General features: G+C 37.7%; 1 protein-coding gene across 2 annotated transcripts in view; it reads left to right on the top strand.

Moving 5' to 3' along the window:
* The window catches only part of Fmn2 (formin 2), a 298,406-nt gene that overhangs the window by 218,397 nt on the left and 61,422 nt on the right, over positions 1–18,587 (top strand). For both annotated transcript variants that reach the window (XM_059280275.1, XM_059280274.1), the window contains one exon: positions 6,753–6,804. In XM_059280275.1, coding sequence (XP_059136258.1) covers positions 6,753–6,804 — 52 coding nt within the window. The remainder of the gene's footprint in view (positions 1–6,752; positions 6,805–18,587) is intronic.

Here is an 18,587-nt window from a genome sequence, read left to right as displayed (position 1 = left end):
ATATATGGTTTTTAATTATGTTTCTTGTGTTTTAACAACAAACATTAATATATTATGTTTTTAGAGGTATATATATATATATGTACATATATGAACAAATGGTACATATTTTTATATGCAAAGTTGAAATGCCCTCAGTACTAACAGGTAGCTATGAATTGCTGTAAAGGCCAAGTTTAATGCAGTATTTACCAGATACAGGCTTTCCTCCTCCCAAGCTATTCTACAGCAACTGTCGTATTGTCCCAAACACTTTAGCAGCATCAAAGCAGGGAGTGCAGTGAGATGAGACTTGGCTCCTTCTTCTGCAGGTAAAGGAAAGATACTCAGAATCTTCCTGTCTCACACGTCTAACCTTCCCAAATTTGCTTGACTTTTAGTACGTTGTCAAAAGGAGGAGTGTCTTAAAAGTCACAAAACTAAAAGCAATATATTTGCGGTTAAATGACAACCTCAGATGACTCAGAGGAAAGGCAGTACATCTGTCTAAAGGAATAAGCCATACTGGCTGCACTTAAAAGCGACCCAAAGGCACATTCATAGCTAATTATAAACAAAAACTAGTTAACACTTTAAATAAAAGGAAAAATAGCACAAAGATTTAAAGCCTAGACAAGTAGATGAAAGGGCCCTGAGTTGCCTTCCATCTGATATTACTCAGAGGCAACTCTGTCTCCAATTACCTGGGAATATGTGGTATTCCCTCACGAAAGCTGGAGAGCAGAAAGGGCGTCCGTTCAGTGCCTCTGCTTACTCACGGTCGTTTGGAACAAGGTCAGCAGAAATATCTCACATTGCCAAAGAGTCTGGAGCCAGACAGAGGCCGGAGACACAAATCACTGGGTCAGAAGACTGACGTAGTAGGGCAGCAACCACCAGGAATAATTTGTGGGGCCAGGGGTTCAGGGTAAGAAGCATCAGTGGTGCCTGAGCAGACGTCATCAGGAGTGCTGGTTTTAACTACTCTCGTGCTCAGTGGCTCAGATCTATCCAAGCCAGTGACCCCTTTGGTAGACTCAAACTAAAAAGATACTCTTACACCCTAAAACTAAAATAAATGAGCACAAATAAAAGTAAGTAAAGGATGAAAGCTGCCTCCTAAGAAATTTAGTGCTATTTTTTTCCTTTGTTTGTTTGTTGTGGTCCCAACCATGGGCCTTCTCTGCCCCAAGCGGCAGATCTCTACCATTTAAATTTAAAGGCTAAAGAGTAACAACCACAATGTTAGGTTTAATATATAAGCTTCAACTCTGCTCTGAGGATCAGCAGTTGACTGACCAACTTTCCTAGCATGATTTCTCTGTATAGTTTTAGGTCTATTAAAATAGTTGCTGATATTCTCTGGAGATTATTTATTCAAAACATGTTCTTCTTTGCCATTTTTCTTACACTTAATCAATATGTTTCTTGTCCCCTGGTCAGTATTGAATTGTCTTGTCATTCCACTACCAAGCCTGTTTTAGATGTGAATCTTCTCTAGACATTTTTACTTGCTTATGTTTCTCAAGCATCAGAACGTGAATGGTTGCCCATGGTATACTCAGAATAACATATCTTGTTTGGAGGAGCATCGAAAATTTTATTTATTTATTTATTTATTTATTTATTTATTTATTAAGACAAATTCTCACTATGGAGTTCTGGCGGCCCTGGAACTCACTATGTAGATCAGGCTAGCCTTGACCTCATAGAGATGCACCTTCCTCTGCCTTCGCAGTGCTGGGATTAAAAGTGTCTGCCACCATACCCAGGAAAATTTAAAGAAATCATTTTATATTTGAGATTTTGGCATGTTCTCCCTAAATTTACCAAAAGCACTGTTCCTTGGAGCAACTTTATTTATGTTATGCCTTTTCAAAAATAATAAAAACAAATCTAGAAAGCTATTAAGCCCAGCTTATATTACAGGAATTGAGAATTCTCTTAGATCTTTTGAAATAAGAATAGAGTTGGGTACAAAGAGAGCTAGTAGTTAGTCCCAGCTTCTAAGGAAGCCACACAGGGGGATCCCCTGAGCCTTGGAGAAAGGGACAAGAAAAGAAGAAAGAAGAAAATCCTGACTATACATGCAAGGTAAGTGGGTAGTAGAAGCAATGTTCCTGAAAATATTTTAGGGTCATTCCAAGATTTTGTAAAGGTCTTGGGACACCATTTTCCCACATTGCTAGAGAAGTAGTCTTATTTTAGCTAAGTGTCCATTTAATTCTTCATATTATTTTATATAGAAAAATTAAAATATAAGTCTTGTGTATTTTTATCAATCTGAAAATAATACACCCCATCCTTTTTGAATTAATGATGATGTAAAAATAAGAGGAAGGACACCGAGGGTATTACCCCAAGCCCCGGGTGATCAATACAGTATCTTACTGAAATATGAACCAACTCAATGAATAAGAAAATGTCACTCCAGTCTCATGAGGAAAGATTTTGCCATAAAAGTGAGAGTCACAATTATTAAAATCTATCACAGTCTAGTGGATAAACTAGAATTCAAACCAGGTTTGTCAGAACTAAATGATACTCAAGACCCAAACACTGGTATTAAAGGAGTCTGGAGACTGAAGGGTAAGGACACTGTACAGGGTGTTTGCAACTTTTCTGGCAGTAAATGTGCAAGTAGCTTCTCTTGGAGACGTGACTCAGGGGGAGAGGGAATTCCCATCATGATTGTGTCCATTAAGAGTTATTTACTTATAGCACTCGGGAGGCAGAGCCAGGCGGATCTCTGTGAGTTCGAGGCCAGCCTGGGCTACTAAGTGAGTCCCAGGAAATGCGCAAAGCTACACAGAGAAACCTTGTCTCGAAAAACCAAAAAAAAAAAAAAAAAAAAAAGAAAGAGTTATTTACTTCTGTCCAATGTGGCCAAGGACACTGCTGGGAAGACTGTGGCACAGGAAACCCAGCAATTTGTTGACATCTTAAAGCTCATTGCAAATCCACCCAATCCAGCCTTGCAACCATTTTTCCGTTTTAAGTGTTCCCTTGACTTCCCTATACAAACTTGACTTAGAATCATGCTGAGATTTGTTTGTTTGTGGTGCTAGTTATCAAGACCACGGATTTATGTATCATAGGCAAGTGCTAGACCATAGAAATATAATCCATAATCAGTAATCATGTCTAGAGGTGACCAGAAGGCTGCCACATCATTATGTGTCAAAAAAGAAGTGAGCTATTTCCTCTGAAGAGTGGGGGGATGAAATCTTACATGAATTCTGAAATGTAAATATTGTCTCTCCCTTCTTTTATGTGATTACTTGAGCATACTTTAATCATAATCTTTCGTTGATAACTGATTGTATATACATAGGAAATTACTGTGTAAAAGAACCTGAGCTTTCAAAGCTCTTTACATAATCGTGTGCACCATTAGAAATTGCCTACAAATAATTTTTCTTTTTCTTACTTACTTACTGTGTGTGTGTGTGTGTGCACAAGTATGTGCGAGTGTGTGTGTGTGTGTGTGTGTGTGTGTGCACATATATGTGCGTGTAAGAGTCAAGGAACAATTTAGCTTAGTCTCTTATTTCCTTCCATCCTTACATGGCTCCTTGGGATCAAACTGAAGTCACCAGGCTTGTACAGTAAAGTGTCTCCAGCCACTGAGCAATCTCACCAATCTGCCAGAGCTCTATCTCAGACAAACAAATAATTCAGGAAATTTAAATATCCACAGAACATGTGTGTGGTACATGTAGAAAGTTATCTTAATTGCTCTGTCACTTTTAGCGAAGTCACGATGAATGTCTCTGCAGATGCAGCTGAGATTTTGATGATGGTGCACAAATGGCTTGCCCCCCGCCCTTGGTGAAGGCAGATTTTCACTGGTTACGGTGATATATGACTTCAGTTTTTTGGGTTCATCTTTACCCAAGCAGCCACAGCCTACTGTGTCATCGAGTTGGCATCAAAATCTATGCCCATGTCACAGTGCAACCTGTAATTTTATACAGTTAAAATGCTCTGTTTTTTTTAAGTGACCCCCAAAAGGGAACTCTGACAGTAGAGCATTGATCATGGTTTTGTGCAAAGCATCATGCTAGATGCTGTATGCACCCCAACTTTTAAGGCATTTTGTGGCACTGAACAAAGACCTGACAGATACTAGGCAAGTGCTCTACCATTCAGCTCCATCCTCAGCCCTTGGGTTTGAGACAAGGTTTCTCTGTGTAGGTCAGACTGCCAGGAAGTTTGATCCCCCAACCCCCACTCTATTCCCTATGTTCTGGGATAACAGATCTATGCTACCAAGCCTCTCTCTCAAAATGTATTTTTTTTCTTCAGATTACAATACAAAAGAAAATCTGCCCTGCTCCTTGAATTGTTGACTCTACATTGAGAGTTGAAATTTGGCCTTTAATATGCTTTCTTTGATCTCTAATTTGACTGTTTATCAGAGCTGATTAGAGTTTCAATATACAAATCCCTGTAGCTTGAAAATCAGGCAAAAGTAATGGATAGTAGAGAAGTCCCAAGCATTGCCTGTTATTCTAATTTGACTTTATTATTGTAGAATGGTTATTAGGTTTGGTAAGGAGATCTGTTTTTATGTTTTATTTCTTTGGTATGGATCAATCTCCTGCCACATTGGATTAAAGTGGTTTGGGTTTTATTTTTTTTTTTAAGCCAACTTTCTCAGGCACTGAAACAAGAGCTGTGTTGGTACACATCAAAAGGAATTATTACTGTGAACTAGCAAGACTCACTTTTACCATGATTTAAGGGCATACGTTTTTTAAAAGCTGCAAGAATATATTTTCTGTATTCTGTATGATGTCAACATTATAAAACAGTGGTTGGTTCACTTCAAGATTTTTCAGATCTTCAATTCTAGAACTTAAGAAAGACATTACTTCACATATACTGGTCATTATAAACATTGTGTTAAACAATTTGCATATGTTGACAAGTGAATCTGATTGCCAAAAGTCACGTGGTTCACATTAATCTTATGGGAATTGAAGATAGCTCTTGGGAGTATCAGTTTCATGCACTTTTAGTTTCATAAATCATTTACTTGGATCTTCTAAAATAGTTCAGAAATTATTTCCATCAATTCTTTTAATCTGTGTATTTTTCAAGAAAACAAGCAAGCAAAAATAATAATAATTACAATAATAACGTCCTTTGTCAAAGTAGCGTTCATTCAGGCTGCTTTTGTTATTTCTCCTTGAAGACACTTTATGTAATTCTAGAATTGTTTTTGGAAGCTAACCCTGTTTTCTTTTAGGTACCCTCAAACTGCTTTTTATGACTGTATGTTCATACTAGAGCCTTTTTAAAGTAGAGTGTCTAATGTGCACCCCAGGCTTGAAAAAAAAAAAAAAAAAAAAACCAACCTTGTTGCCGGCTCAAATGATCCCTCTTTAATTTGGACATCCACTGGAAAGAGTGTCAGCCTGACACTGTGTCAGGACACTAGAGATGATATACAGACCTTCAGTGAGAACAGTCGTGAAAATTGTAAAACTTTAATGAACCCAAGCTGCGCTATTGTGTTTTAAGTAGTGAGAGAGACACTTTAACAATTCCCAAAGGATCATGGGTTTTATTTGGTCAGCATTGCCAATTTTTTTTTTTTAATGATTGTAGAGTGATTAACTTACCCTGTTCCATTTTGCCTTCTGATTTCTCCAAGTGGCCCCAAATATTACCCAGTGGGGAAGGATTATAAATAGACAACTTCATTTACTATTTAGTGTATTTTTTATTTATCTTGTGCATGTCTGTTTTTGTGGGAGAGGCATTATGAAGACTGTGTAGGTGTGGTAATGATGATTTTCTGTATTGTCCTATAGCTTGGTAGTTTTCTAGCTGTGGGTGGGTAATCACCATGAAATTGTTAATTTATGAAGTCATAACTAATCTTTTACATTCTTTAGAATAGACTGAAAATAATGAGTGCCTTGCTTAATAGTGTCTGTGAAACATTTATGCCAAATATATATGCACAAAGAAGAAGAGGGGAGAGTTGTAGAGTATTTCCTTAACTCCCTGGAATGCTTGCTTCTTAAAGAAGGTGAAAGTTGCTGTCATATGTTTTGGTTAATGGAGTACTATCTGATTTTTAAATAGTTTGAAATTGTCATCCCTATCCTAAATCTGATCTGTGAGTTCATGTCAGGCATCTTTATTTTTAGGGGGGGAAAATAGAGCAAATAAATCTGAGTTTGAAGCTCAGTGATAGAGTGTTTGTCTAGTACAGGATTGGTTCTGGATTGGATCCACAGCTCCGACAAAAAAATTAAAGCAGATAAATGGGTGCATAACAATGTGCCCCTTTTAGAGCAGATCATAGTCCCTTGAGATCTATTCCAAAGAGCATGGCTACAATGTGTTTTGAATGTGTATCGCCTTCATTTGTTTACATTTACATTGTGATGCTTGTACCTGTGCCTGAGAGAATTATTTTCAACAAACTTGTTGGTATTTAGATCCTGGCCTATTCAATGTAACCATGAAAGTAATGTTTCCATTCCTTAGGTGACTATGTCAGAGGCAAATAAATTTTTCATAACCTAAAAAGTTTGGGTGCTTATGTAAAAATCTCATATGCCCATATATTAGTGTCAATTTAATGCAGTTTAATAATATTTGTAGCATATCAGTGACATTAATAGGGTTAAGATAATATCTAGCTGGAGAACATTAGAATTCATAACTAAATCTACTCCATGTTGTTTATATTGTATACTCTCTGAAATGATAGAGCCCTGTACCTATCTCATGTCTTTTTCTTGCATTTTCAGCTAAAATTGACCAAGAGTCACAAGAGACTGCCCTGACAGAGACTCATAAATGGTAAGGCATCACTTTCCTTTAATATAATATTTATTCTCAAAATTGCCTTTTGGAAGTTCTTAGATTGTTTTAACCCTAGGAACCAGTTATTGGTTGTGGAGGGTTTTTTTTGTTTTGTTTTTTTACTTTTAAGCATAAAATTAGAATCTAATGCAAGAGTGTACTTTAGGTCCACAGTGAATTTCTGAAGTCACTCTGACACATAATTCTATTATGTACCCAGTTGTAATGAACAGCTTTGCCTCTTTCCAATGGGATTCAGAAGTAAGGAAATGCAAGATTCTACAAGAAATGAAGAAACTGGATTTTGTTTTGTTTGTACTTATTTTTTGTTAGCATAAAAATAATGGGTCTTATTGTGACATCTTCATACATATATGTCATTGTACTTTGCTTGTATTTGCTCCTTACTATCCTCTTCATCCCTCTTATTTCACTTTGCTGTATGTAGCAATTTTCTAAGCTTGAAATACACCATTCCATGATTTCCTGGTTTTTAGGATTTGTATCGAGCAGTATGAAGTCATTCTCGTGTGTCTGTCTTTCTGAATTGACACTTTTCTGGTACAGCTTTTCTTTCCTTTCTTTCTTTTGTACTTGGGGCATCTTGATTGTAATGTGTCATAGAGAAGTTCTGTCATCCTGTCCATCTGGGGTTCTAAAACCTTCTTGTGATTGGATTCCCATTTCTTTCCCTAAATTTGGGGCATTTTCTGCTCTAATGTCACTGGATAGATTCTCAATGACTTTAGTGTTTATCTCAGCTGGCTCTTATTTAGTCAGCATATCCCATTGTAAATTTTGAGTCTTGATCAGATGCCAGGGTTCTGATGATCATGGCCATTGACTTTTTTTTTCTTCATGATGTTTGATGTCATATTTCTTCAATCTTGTTTTCCTTCCCTTTTGTTCTTTCTTCTGATTGGTTGAATCTATTCTTTAATCTTACAGTGTTTTATTTCCAGCATTGCTTTCTATTATTATTATTATTCTTATTATTATTATTAATCTTAGTTTTCTTGATGATATTCTTGATATTCTTTTTGGCCTTGTAAACTTTTCATCCATACTACTGGCTTTCTATTTTTGACTTTTCTCTCCAGGTCTTGGATTGATTACATTTGCTTTATCCATCCATTTATTTGTGATTTCTTTGAGGTCATAGGTCAGTTTTACATACACCATTTTTAAATCATTTTATCCACTTCAGATTTTTAATTCAGTAGCTGTGGTGTTAGAATATTTTTTTGGTCATGCTTCCTTGCTTTTTCATGTTTGGGTTGCATTTTGTGCCTTTCTTGTTTGCATATCTCTTCCAGTGTCATTTGAGAAATCTTTTTACTGACTAGCCTTGTCTCTGGGGCTCAGATTCCAGCAGAGGTAAAGAGAAAGCACACTGTCTTTAGTTGAGACTTCTGTTTCCCTCCCCTTGCTGCAAAGCATGGGTCTGGAAACTTTGCTCACTTCTCCTCCTCTTGCTCTTGTTCTTCTCTCCCTGAGCATTTTCCTGCTCTCCTGTGTTTCCCTTTTGAAGTTTCCAAAGGTCTCCTTCTCTTTCTATCTTTTGAATATAGTCTTTTTTTTTTCCCTTATCCTGATATTTCTTCTTTGGTCTGAACCATGGTGGTTGCTTCTAATCCACCATCTTACTCAGAAGTCCTCAGGAACTTGTTTCAGGAGTGTAAGTTGGAAGGTTTAGTTATAGAAAACTTCCATTTCAGTATACAAAATAATTCCACAGAAGAATCCGTGAGCTGCGATTCTGGAATGAGGATTTGTAATCAGGGACATGGTTTGAAAAAAATACCTCAGGAATCTCCATCTCTCACTAGTTCGTCCTCTCTGCTATTAGTCATTCTCTAGGGAAAATCTTTTTTTGTTAAAAACACTGACTAATAACAAAGGGAAAGAAAAAGACAATGTATCTAGAGAAAGTGAAGGCAGGAAGGAGAGAGGGAAGAAGAGATGGGGTGGGGGGGTCATGAGACTAAGGGAGAGCGGAGGAGAAAGTGACTTAGAAAACCAGTTCACATGCTTATGCTTATAAAAGCTAGCAAGCCAAAAATTAACCAAACAAATCCGGAGGAGCTGATGTTGCAATCTTGATTCTGAAAGCAGTCTGGAGACAGCATTCCTTCCTGATTGAGCTCCTCAGCATAAGGACTTCAACTGACAGGCTGGGACCCAGCTATGTTGTAAAGGAAGTCTGCTGTCCTTAAAGTCTATCAATTGGAGTGTTAACCGCATCTCAAAGCTGCCTTCACAACAACCAGACTGGTGTCTCCACCCCAACTAGACATCCTTGGATGGGTTATGATGTCTAACAGCTAACAATCACACTCAAAAGGGACTCTGATTACTCCTGAGGAAAGAAGCTTATTGAATAAATTCTGTTATTAGGCAAATTCCTAATAGTCCCTTCACCGATACCACACATTTACATGCTCTTGACTTGCTGTCAAATACTGTGCTAGGCAAGCTGATAAAAGAATTGGCAAGTTCTAAGAAAGCAAAATCTGAAGTCAAGACATAAATCATAACAAACACAAACTCAATGAGTTGAAAACACTAATGATAAAATGTTTAATATAACAGCCATTTTTTTTCTTTTTTTTTCTTTTCTTTTTTTTTTTTTTGGTTTTTCAACAACAGCCATTTTAATGTTTAGAAATGAAAAATAAGTAATGGGTTATCTGAAGCATTTGATATTTCCCCAAAAATGTATCTTATACCATTTCTCCAGCAATTCTATGTAGCCTGGGCAATGATCAATAGTAACTCTGTGAAGAAAGACAGCATAACCCTTCTAAGGGTTTTTAGCCAGGCCTCTCACATGGCATAGCTCTATACCTGAAGCTAGTATTAAAACCACCAGCTAAACAGTATTTTCTTTGCTAAAGAGGATTAAATAAAATGATCTCTGGTGGCTGTTTTAGTACTTGGTAAATCATTCATAGATGTTAGCTACTGTGTTATTGTTGTATAATTACCATCATCAGAAATTTAAAAAATATATGGCCATAGGGCTGGGGAGATGAGTCAGTGAGTGAAGTGCCTGCTTCACAAACATGCCTGAGTCCAGCCTGGTGGCTCCCATGTAGAAAGGTGATCATGGCAGGGCACAACTATAATTCCTCTGCTGGGAATGCATAGACAGCAGGACCCCTAGGGCTTGGAGGCCAGCTTGTCCTGTAAATGTGTGATTACAGATTCTGCAGGAGACCCTGTTTCAAAAACTGAGGTGGAAAGTTCTACAGAAAGATAGCCCAATGTTAACCACTGGCTTTCAGACAGATACACACACACATGCATTCGTATGCGTACTTACACACACACACACACCCCTGATGGTAGAAGGAGACCATGAAGCAGAAACCATGAGGCTGTGCACCTTGGGTTCTTCTTGGACATGTCATTCTGGGAGAAGTGAGCCACTGTCTTCTTCCTGCTGCTCTGCCTAAGAGAACTGGCTGTATTTGGAATAGAACTGGGAGAATTCCAAATCTAAAGACTGTCAATAAAGAAAAAAAAATATGGAGGTTTTGGCAGGGAAAAACCAAAGAGCATTTTTGTATCTCATGATGCCGCATAACAGATGGCCAAGCTTGGCCAAACTATCAGAAGTTTAACGGAAAGAATGAGAGATGGAGACATCTAAGAAGTATCGGTCTTGAATCCCAGTTGACACTAGAAGTTTAGAAGCCTGTACGTGCTCTCCTGTGAACCTCAGCCCAGGACAGAACAGACAGAAACCTTCTCCAATCTGTACTGGGATCCCTCCCTGCATGTTGCAAGCCATTTAACCTCTGACCAACCTCTGGCTGAACAATTCTGACTCTGAGAACTCCCAGGATGCCAGAGTTAAAAATAAAGTCTCACAACATTTATTCTCCATGACCCGTGTTTGCCAGCATCAAGTAAGCTCCTGCTTCTGTAAGCATTGCATGTAAGTTGGGAGAAATGTTTCTGCCTGGTGTGCTGAGAACGCCACTCATTCACGTTGACGCGCTCTTCTCAAGCTTAGGGGGAATGGTCAGTTTTCACCCACTTCTAAAGTTCTAGGTCCCCCTTATAGTTGTGAAGCCATAGCTTTGTTCTGTACCCTGCTACCTGCTACCCCCATTAGTGATCACATTAAAACTCAAAGCCTTGGTCTTTCATGGCACTCCTTTGGGTTCTTGACTTGGCTCCCTACCATCAGCTAAAACTGAGATAAAACATTCATCATACTCATTACCTGTGGGTTCTAGATGTGTCAGTTCACTCAACAAAGCTGTTGAAAAGGCCAAGAACTTGTATTCATTTAAACCTACAGTGTCTCATCGTCTTTCTATTTTTTTTTTATCTTTATTCTTGTTATTTTCTATGTACCACGTTATCATAAGTCAAATGAAATACATCCTGGGGATAAGATCTGGAACAAACAAACTTGGTCTGTTTGTGTAAGTTTGTTCTCACAAACTTGGTATTCCCTAAGCCCTTTCTGACCTTGAGACAGAAAATACACTGAGGCATTTTGTTTCTGTAAATGTATTGAAAGCCTCTTAATCAAAGGAATTTTCTACTTAATTCCTGATTTGTCTGCTTGTTTTTATTTAAATCTGGGTGATATGATGAATGCTTAAGAAGACTTAGTTTATGTTCTCTGAGAGATCCAGTGACAGCCTGGTGACAGGTTTGATTTTAGAAATGGCTGTCATTTGTAGTATTAAGAATTGCTGAGTCAGGCTTCAGATGTCTGAAGGATAAAGTATAACCATGTATATTCACTGAATACCCTTTCTCTGTCAAAAGAGAAGTGTCTCAAAGGTTTTGAAGCACCATACCACACTGTATGCTCACAGAGACCCCTGGGAGAAAAGGTAGGAGAGAAGCCTTGCTGGTTCCTTGGATCCAAGCTCTGTCCTTTCAGAAATGTAGCAGATGAACCACATGTAGTATCTGGGATTCTTCTTCCTCTGCTTTCTGAGGCCTCAGCAGTGGAGTGTCTTGTTTCTGGCAATGAGTAAAGGTTCTTTGGTTATGGCTGGTGAGAGAATTTCATAGAGAAACTTAGCTGTGTGAAATGCTTGCCAAACTAAAAGCATATGTGCACATTCACATGCATGCACACACCATCCACAGACATGCAAGCACATACCCACAGACATGCATGCACACACCATCTACAGACATGCAAGCACATACCCACAGACATGTGTGCATATACCATCCACAGACATGCAAGCATACAAAACCTCACATACTCAGAGTTACACAGAGAGAGAGAGAGAGAGAGAGAGAGAGAGAGAGAGAGAGGTATGCAGGTGGGGACATACATATAGAAATGAAGTAAAAAATACACTATTCACTAATATACATGTATATACATGTTCATGTGCACATACACACATACAGGTGCACATGCTCACACACAGGCAGATATGCATACATATATCACACAGAAATATACACTGTCACATATACACATATATATAGGTGTACACATGCACACAGGAGCATAGTGCGAGCTTGCCTTGATAGAAATTACACCCACAGGCCTTTGTGTTATATATATATATTTTTATAAAATATCTTCTAAAACGAATAAACTATTATCAAGAAATTTTTAATTTTTGTCTAAGTGAGATACACTGATCATCATTTTGTTATTTCATAACTAAATAAATATGCAAGAGAAAGTTCAGTGTATGTTTTAAATATTTTCCTTACATATTTACTAGCATGATAGCATCATGTGCTAATTTTATTTATACATTTTTCTATTCTACAAGTGGGACCTTGAGTTCTTATTTACTGACTAGAGGACACCCCTTCTGAATAGGTGGAATGACTTTACTCAACATAGCTCTTGGATATCTGCAGATGAAACTTGAGTAATCTCCCAAACTCAGATATAAGATGATGTTGATTCTGCATATGGTCTTATTTCAATGAGCAGGGTGTTGTAAAGATTGTCTGTACTTGACTATGAGTTTATTTCAGCCTCCTCTTTATTTATTTTAAATTAGCATTTCCACTTTCTTCAATCGTGGAAAAGTATCAGTAAACAAAAATGTGTTTTTCTTTTCCCACAGAATGGCTTAGTATGGGTGTCAGCTCCAAGGTAGTGAATACAGACACCCCGAGATTCCTAATAAATGTCCTTTTATTGAAATTTAAAGAGTGAGGAACCAGAGGCTGTTAAATCAATGGATCCACACTCTGGAGTCTTTACTACTTTAGAAATGATGGCTAATTTCAACTTGTTTTCTTTTGATTTATTCTATTCTTTAAATGCATAGTCATGAACCATATCTGCAATGGAATTTACTCTGAAAGAAAAAAAGAATGGGTTATAGAATGCTCTTTATGCCAGCAGCTGGAAGGTTTAGTAAATTTATTTCTAGCTTCATTAAAACTGATAGAAGTGATTAAAAAGTAAACTTTATTTTATATATATATATATATATATATATATATATATATATATATATATATATATATATATATATATATTTGGTTTTTCGAGACAGGGTTTCTCTGTGTAGCTTTGCGCCTTTCCTGGAACTCACTTTGGAGACCAGGCTGGCCTCGAACTCACAGAGATCCGCCTGGCTCTGCCTCCCGAGTGCTGGGATTAAAGGCGTGCGCCACCACCGCCCGGCATATATTATATTTAAACTATTCTGTTCAGTAACTTACTTTCTTATGTGCTACAGTCTGAACAACATTCTGGGTAAAAGACATCAAAGAGAGAAAGGTATAATGCCTGATAGACATGCATACAGCAAACAGGAGCCACTCATACCAAGGACACATTCCTCTGGCTTTTGTGTACATTTTACACATTTCAGTAGAAGATGCTTGTATTTTTTATTAATAAACATTATGTTTGTGTGTACATATCTACACATGTGTGTATATATGTATACATGTATTACTGAAATTTTTACATATACTGTTTTTAACAACTTTAAATTTTCCTCTTTATATTTATTTGTATGTGAGAGAGGAAAGAGAGAGAGAGAGAACAAGAAAACATGTCTAGAGTATGTTTGTGGGTGTACCAGTGTCACGTACACATGTAGAAGTCGGAAGACAACTTGTGGGAGTTGGTTCTCTCCTGCTGCTGTGTGGGTCCTGGGGGTCGAACTCGGGTCTTCAGGCTCTGCAGGGAAAAGCACTGCCCCTGAGCCGTCTTGCCAAGCCCCTCAAACTGTTTTCAAAATGTTTTAGAAGAGAAGTTGCTTTCCTTGGGATGCTACGAATAAAGATTGACTGTAACCAATCAATGTTCCTCCCCCTCTTCCTTGTGTTCAAGTTTGACTCCAGTCTTTAAGCACATTAGCCCTGTACTCTGCGCTAGCTCCATCCCCTGCTGGAGCTAATGTCATCATTAGACAATAAGGAATTTGTTAAAGAAAGAGTTAAGGTTTGGAGTATGGGGCGGTGTGCTATGACATGCTGTTTTCTGGATTTGACCTGGCCTGGACATTGCAGTCATGATCACAGAAGCCGTGTCTACTGTATGAGGTCTGCACACATAAAATAGCATGGAGGTAGGAGGGAGAGTAGCCGTGAAGAGGGGGGATGATGAGTAGCAGCGAAAGGAGATAAGAGAGAGTAAGGCGTTTAGTATGAATTGGATATATTATATACATGTATGAAATTGTCAAGGATTTTAAAGGGGGGAAAAGAATCAATTATCACCATGATATTGAAGTAATAAACCAATGTTTTTTAGCATTATTGTGTGATAAAGCCTTGACTACATAGCTTATAATTTATGTGAATTACTTCTTAGGCTCTTTTAAAATTAATATTAAGAATTAAGGGACAAGATTTTACTGTTTAGCCCAGACTAGTCTTAAACTCCTGAGCCTCCTGCTTTACAGTTCTGAGAGCTGAGATTGCAGGTGAGTCCCACCATGACCCAACCCTAACCCCACCTCCTTAAAGAGGCTATGGTAGATTCTCCCTCCCTTAATATTTTATTTAAATATAAGCAAAGACATTGGAAAGAACCAGTGATCAAAAGCAAGCGATAGTAAGAAAAGAAAGCAAATTTTAGAAGAATTTTAATTCACAAATTTTAAAACTAAAAAGTTTTTCTGCATGTAATATTGCTAGAGTGATATTTTACCAAAGCCAAGATTGCATAACCAATAGTTGACATGGAAAAATAATCTTTCATGCAAAATAAAGACAAAACAAAAAAGGCAAGGAGAAGGGAGTAGTTGTTAGCTCCAAAGGTTTCATATAGTATATAACTGTTCATTCATCATGGGAGAGAAAATATTTAATGAGTCCTGACTGATGCACACATACTTTATCATGTTCAGTGACTTCTAGAGTGTCAGTTTGTAAAGTGTTTATCCAAGGAATGTACTTCTGGCAGGAGGATGAAATGAAAAGTGAGATGTTTAGTTCCTAATAGGCATATTTTCCAGAATCTTTCTGAGTAACTATCCAGAGATGAATAGAAAGACTACAGGTCTTGTTTATCTGCTGATGCTGGCAGGCCATGCAGGCTCCAGCCTGGTATTAAAACTGAAGTGACATGGAATGTCTTTGCAGAACCCCCAAACAATGACATCATTGCCTTAGCAATATTGATAAAGTCAAGCAAAGTTGATGTTTCTTACTTCTCAATTTGGATTTTTTTTTTTAACTTAACTACTTCAGATCCTGCCAGGAGATTTACTATCATGGAGGCCTGAGGAACAATCTTAAGGCCTCCTGGAGAGATGGTAGAAATCTGTATGTCCCCCTTTTACCTTCAAGCCATGTGGTACCTTTTAGGCTCAGCGCTTTGTAAAAATGGATTTACTTCTGTGGCAGCATCATTTAATCTTTTATAGAAGTCTATTGACCTTTTATCATTATGAGAACCATGGCTCCCTCTGTAGGTTCCATGGCTTTTGAGGGAGGGAGATGACTCGGAAATATTCTTACTTTCAGCTTTTATGCATTCTAAATAGGAAGACTTTGGGGCTGTCTGCTTCTGAGAACTTTAGCATGCCCCCTCCCCCCAAGTTGTAGATAAATATTGTAAGGAAAAGTCCGTTATAGGTTTTCTGCCCTTTTATGGGTTTATAGTAAGAAATGGCCAGTTACATGTAGTCAAGTTCTTTCATACTCTAATACTTAAAAGTAATTGCAGGTCTAGACTAGACAAAACTATCTCTAGAAGCACCCACATTGATAAAACTTAGAACTCCTGAACCTTTTCATCCTAGAAACAAGAAAAATAGTCATCAAATGACTATGTTTTTAGTGGAGATTCTGATCACTGTGCTTTTGACCCATGTGTGGTTAGTGGTAGAACAGGAGGAAATAATGCAAAAAAGAAGGGGGATAGAATCTTCCCAGTTTCATTCTTTAAGGAATAGACAGTAGAAATAGAAGGATAAAGGTTAATAAGTGAAGTTGTCAGGTGTGTTTAAGCGCAAGAGAATAATTCATTAGGTTCCATAACTTGAGAAGTGATGCTTCCAGCATGGTAGTTATTACAGAAGAGAGAAAGCTAATGAATAAGAGCAGTCCAAGAAAATAGGCCAACCTTACTCCAGATTTTTTTTTTCAGCAAGAGCAGCATGAAAAAGTACAACAGTTACAGATGATTTAATCTAGACAGACATTTCACCAGGGAGGTTAAAATATTGTTTAAAAGATTGTAATTCAGCAGGGTGTGGTGATGCACATCTTTAATCTCAGCACTTGGGAGGCAGAGGCAAGCAGATCTCTCTGAGTTCTAGGACAGCCTGGTCTACATAACAAGTTCCAGGACAGCCATGGCTACACAGAGAAACCCTCTCTTGAAAAACAAATAAAACAAAAGATTATAATTCAAATGATTCTACCTTTGGTTATAAGATATATCAAAGAATTACAGTCACAAGGCAGTACTGGATGCTTACAGCATTCAAGGCAAACATAGGCAGTCTCATAAGAGGCTGAATGTAAGACCAATGACACCCCACCGTGACAAGGTGTGTATTGTTGTAAACTTCAAACTCTGGGGTGCATTTCTGGAATCCCAATCCTAGCTTTACCTTTAAAATGTCATCCTTCAGGGAAAGTTATTGAAGTCCCATGCCTCCATCTTTTCATTTCTTAACCAGGGACAGTAAATAGCTGCTTTGCATATAGTGATAGTGAATCATGACTAATAAATGAAGTCTGTATCTTTTCTGTGGCCATTGTTGTAATGTCCTGGATGGGTGGCATAAGCTCCTGAAATATTGTGGCTACTCCAGCCTGAGCAATGTGAGGCAATGTCACAATAAAGAAAAAAGAACGAGATGACATTCCAGTTCTTACAAAGAGGGATGGGGCTGAAAGAAGAGTGGTGACAACAAGAAGATCTATGGTATGCCATCTTGAAAAGAGATCATTTGCTGACATAATGAGTGACCTTTTACAACCCAAATTATGTTTTCACTGTGAGAACTTTTACATCATAAAACTCTTACATTATCACATTTCTGCCTCTCGTTGCATGAATGTTTATTCAACGTATAGCTTGAAGACACTGACTGATTTGCTCACTGTTTGAAAGAGCATAGTTGTAGTCTTTGCCTAGTAGAAGCTATGGCTACATTCACCTTGCAGACTTGAAGTAAGAGTGAGCAGAGAGAAATTACCACATATTCCACCAACTCTTAGAATAGAGCACCCAATAAGAAGATGGCCATGACTCCTTGGTGTATGGCAGGCTCATCCATCTCTCATTGCTCAATTTCCCTCATTTGTTGTGAGAACTCAATAGAATCATGTAGATACTGTATTTAACACAATAACAAAACATACAATAAGTGTCCTATCAACATAGGCTTTCCCCCCTTGAACACCACACATTTTTCTACATTTCAAATAGCAATTTCCTGTGTGAGAGTAAGGTCAGGTTCCCATTCTTGGTCACACAGTCTCTTAAGGAGAAATGTTAGTATATTTGCAGTGAAAATGTGTTTTAAGCCCTCTGGTAATACTGTGGCAAAGAAATGTTCATCTGTACTGAGTTTTGAAAGTAAAGGGTTATTACTGACACATGAAACCCTAGATTAGTGTGAATGGATGCAAATTTTGGATGCTACATCTAGAAGATTGCCAAACCCTGTTGTATATTATTTAAGTCACCAAAACAGTTCCCAAAGTGAGTGGGAGTTCTTCTACAGTGTTATGAAAATATAACCTTACAAAATAATCTATAAAGTCCTTTTTGTTTGTCTTCTGGCTCTAGTCACCACATTGCTAGCAGAATTGGGGGAAGGAGAACATAAGTTCTTCAGAATTGTTTGTTGTGATGGTACTGTAAGTTAAAGACCTTTGGAATATTTGACATGGTAATCAGGATTGGTCTAAGAAACACATGAGAAGGTTGGCCTGGAGACTGTGGCTTACTCTTATTCCAAGTCAAGGCCCTACAGGAAAAGCATGGGATAAACAAGGCAGTGCAAATAACTGAAATAAGAAAATAATTCAATAAACCTGGGAAGAAAGGAAGAAGGTACAATGAATAATTTGCTAATACTACTTCCCCATTTTTTAGATGAACATGGAGCCCAATGTTGCCCCCATGCTCTGTTTTATTTCCAGGAATTAGATATCTCTATTTTGAGGTTGATTTTTATTTTGAGTATTCAGTGACAACTAAGTGTGAATGAATTAATATTGGAAATATAGGTTCTTCGATAGTGATGATGTTGAGAAAATAAGATCCAGAGAAAATAGAACTGAGGGACTGTGAGACTTCTCATCCAATAAAGGAGCTTGGTGCCAAGCCTGACGACCTGTTGATA

The sequence above is a fragment of the Peromyscus eremicus genome, chromosome 15 (genome assembly GCF_949786415.1).
Source record: "Peromyscus eremicus chromosome 15, PerEre_H2_v1, whole genome shotgun sequence".
NCBI classification, from domain to species: Eukaryota; Metazoa; Chordata; class Mammalia; order Rodentia; family Cricetidae; genus Peromyscus; species Peromyscus eremicus.
The sequence above is the reverse complement of the archived record's forward strand: the minus strand, read 5'-3'. Positions and strand labels throughout refer to the sequence as shown.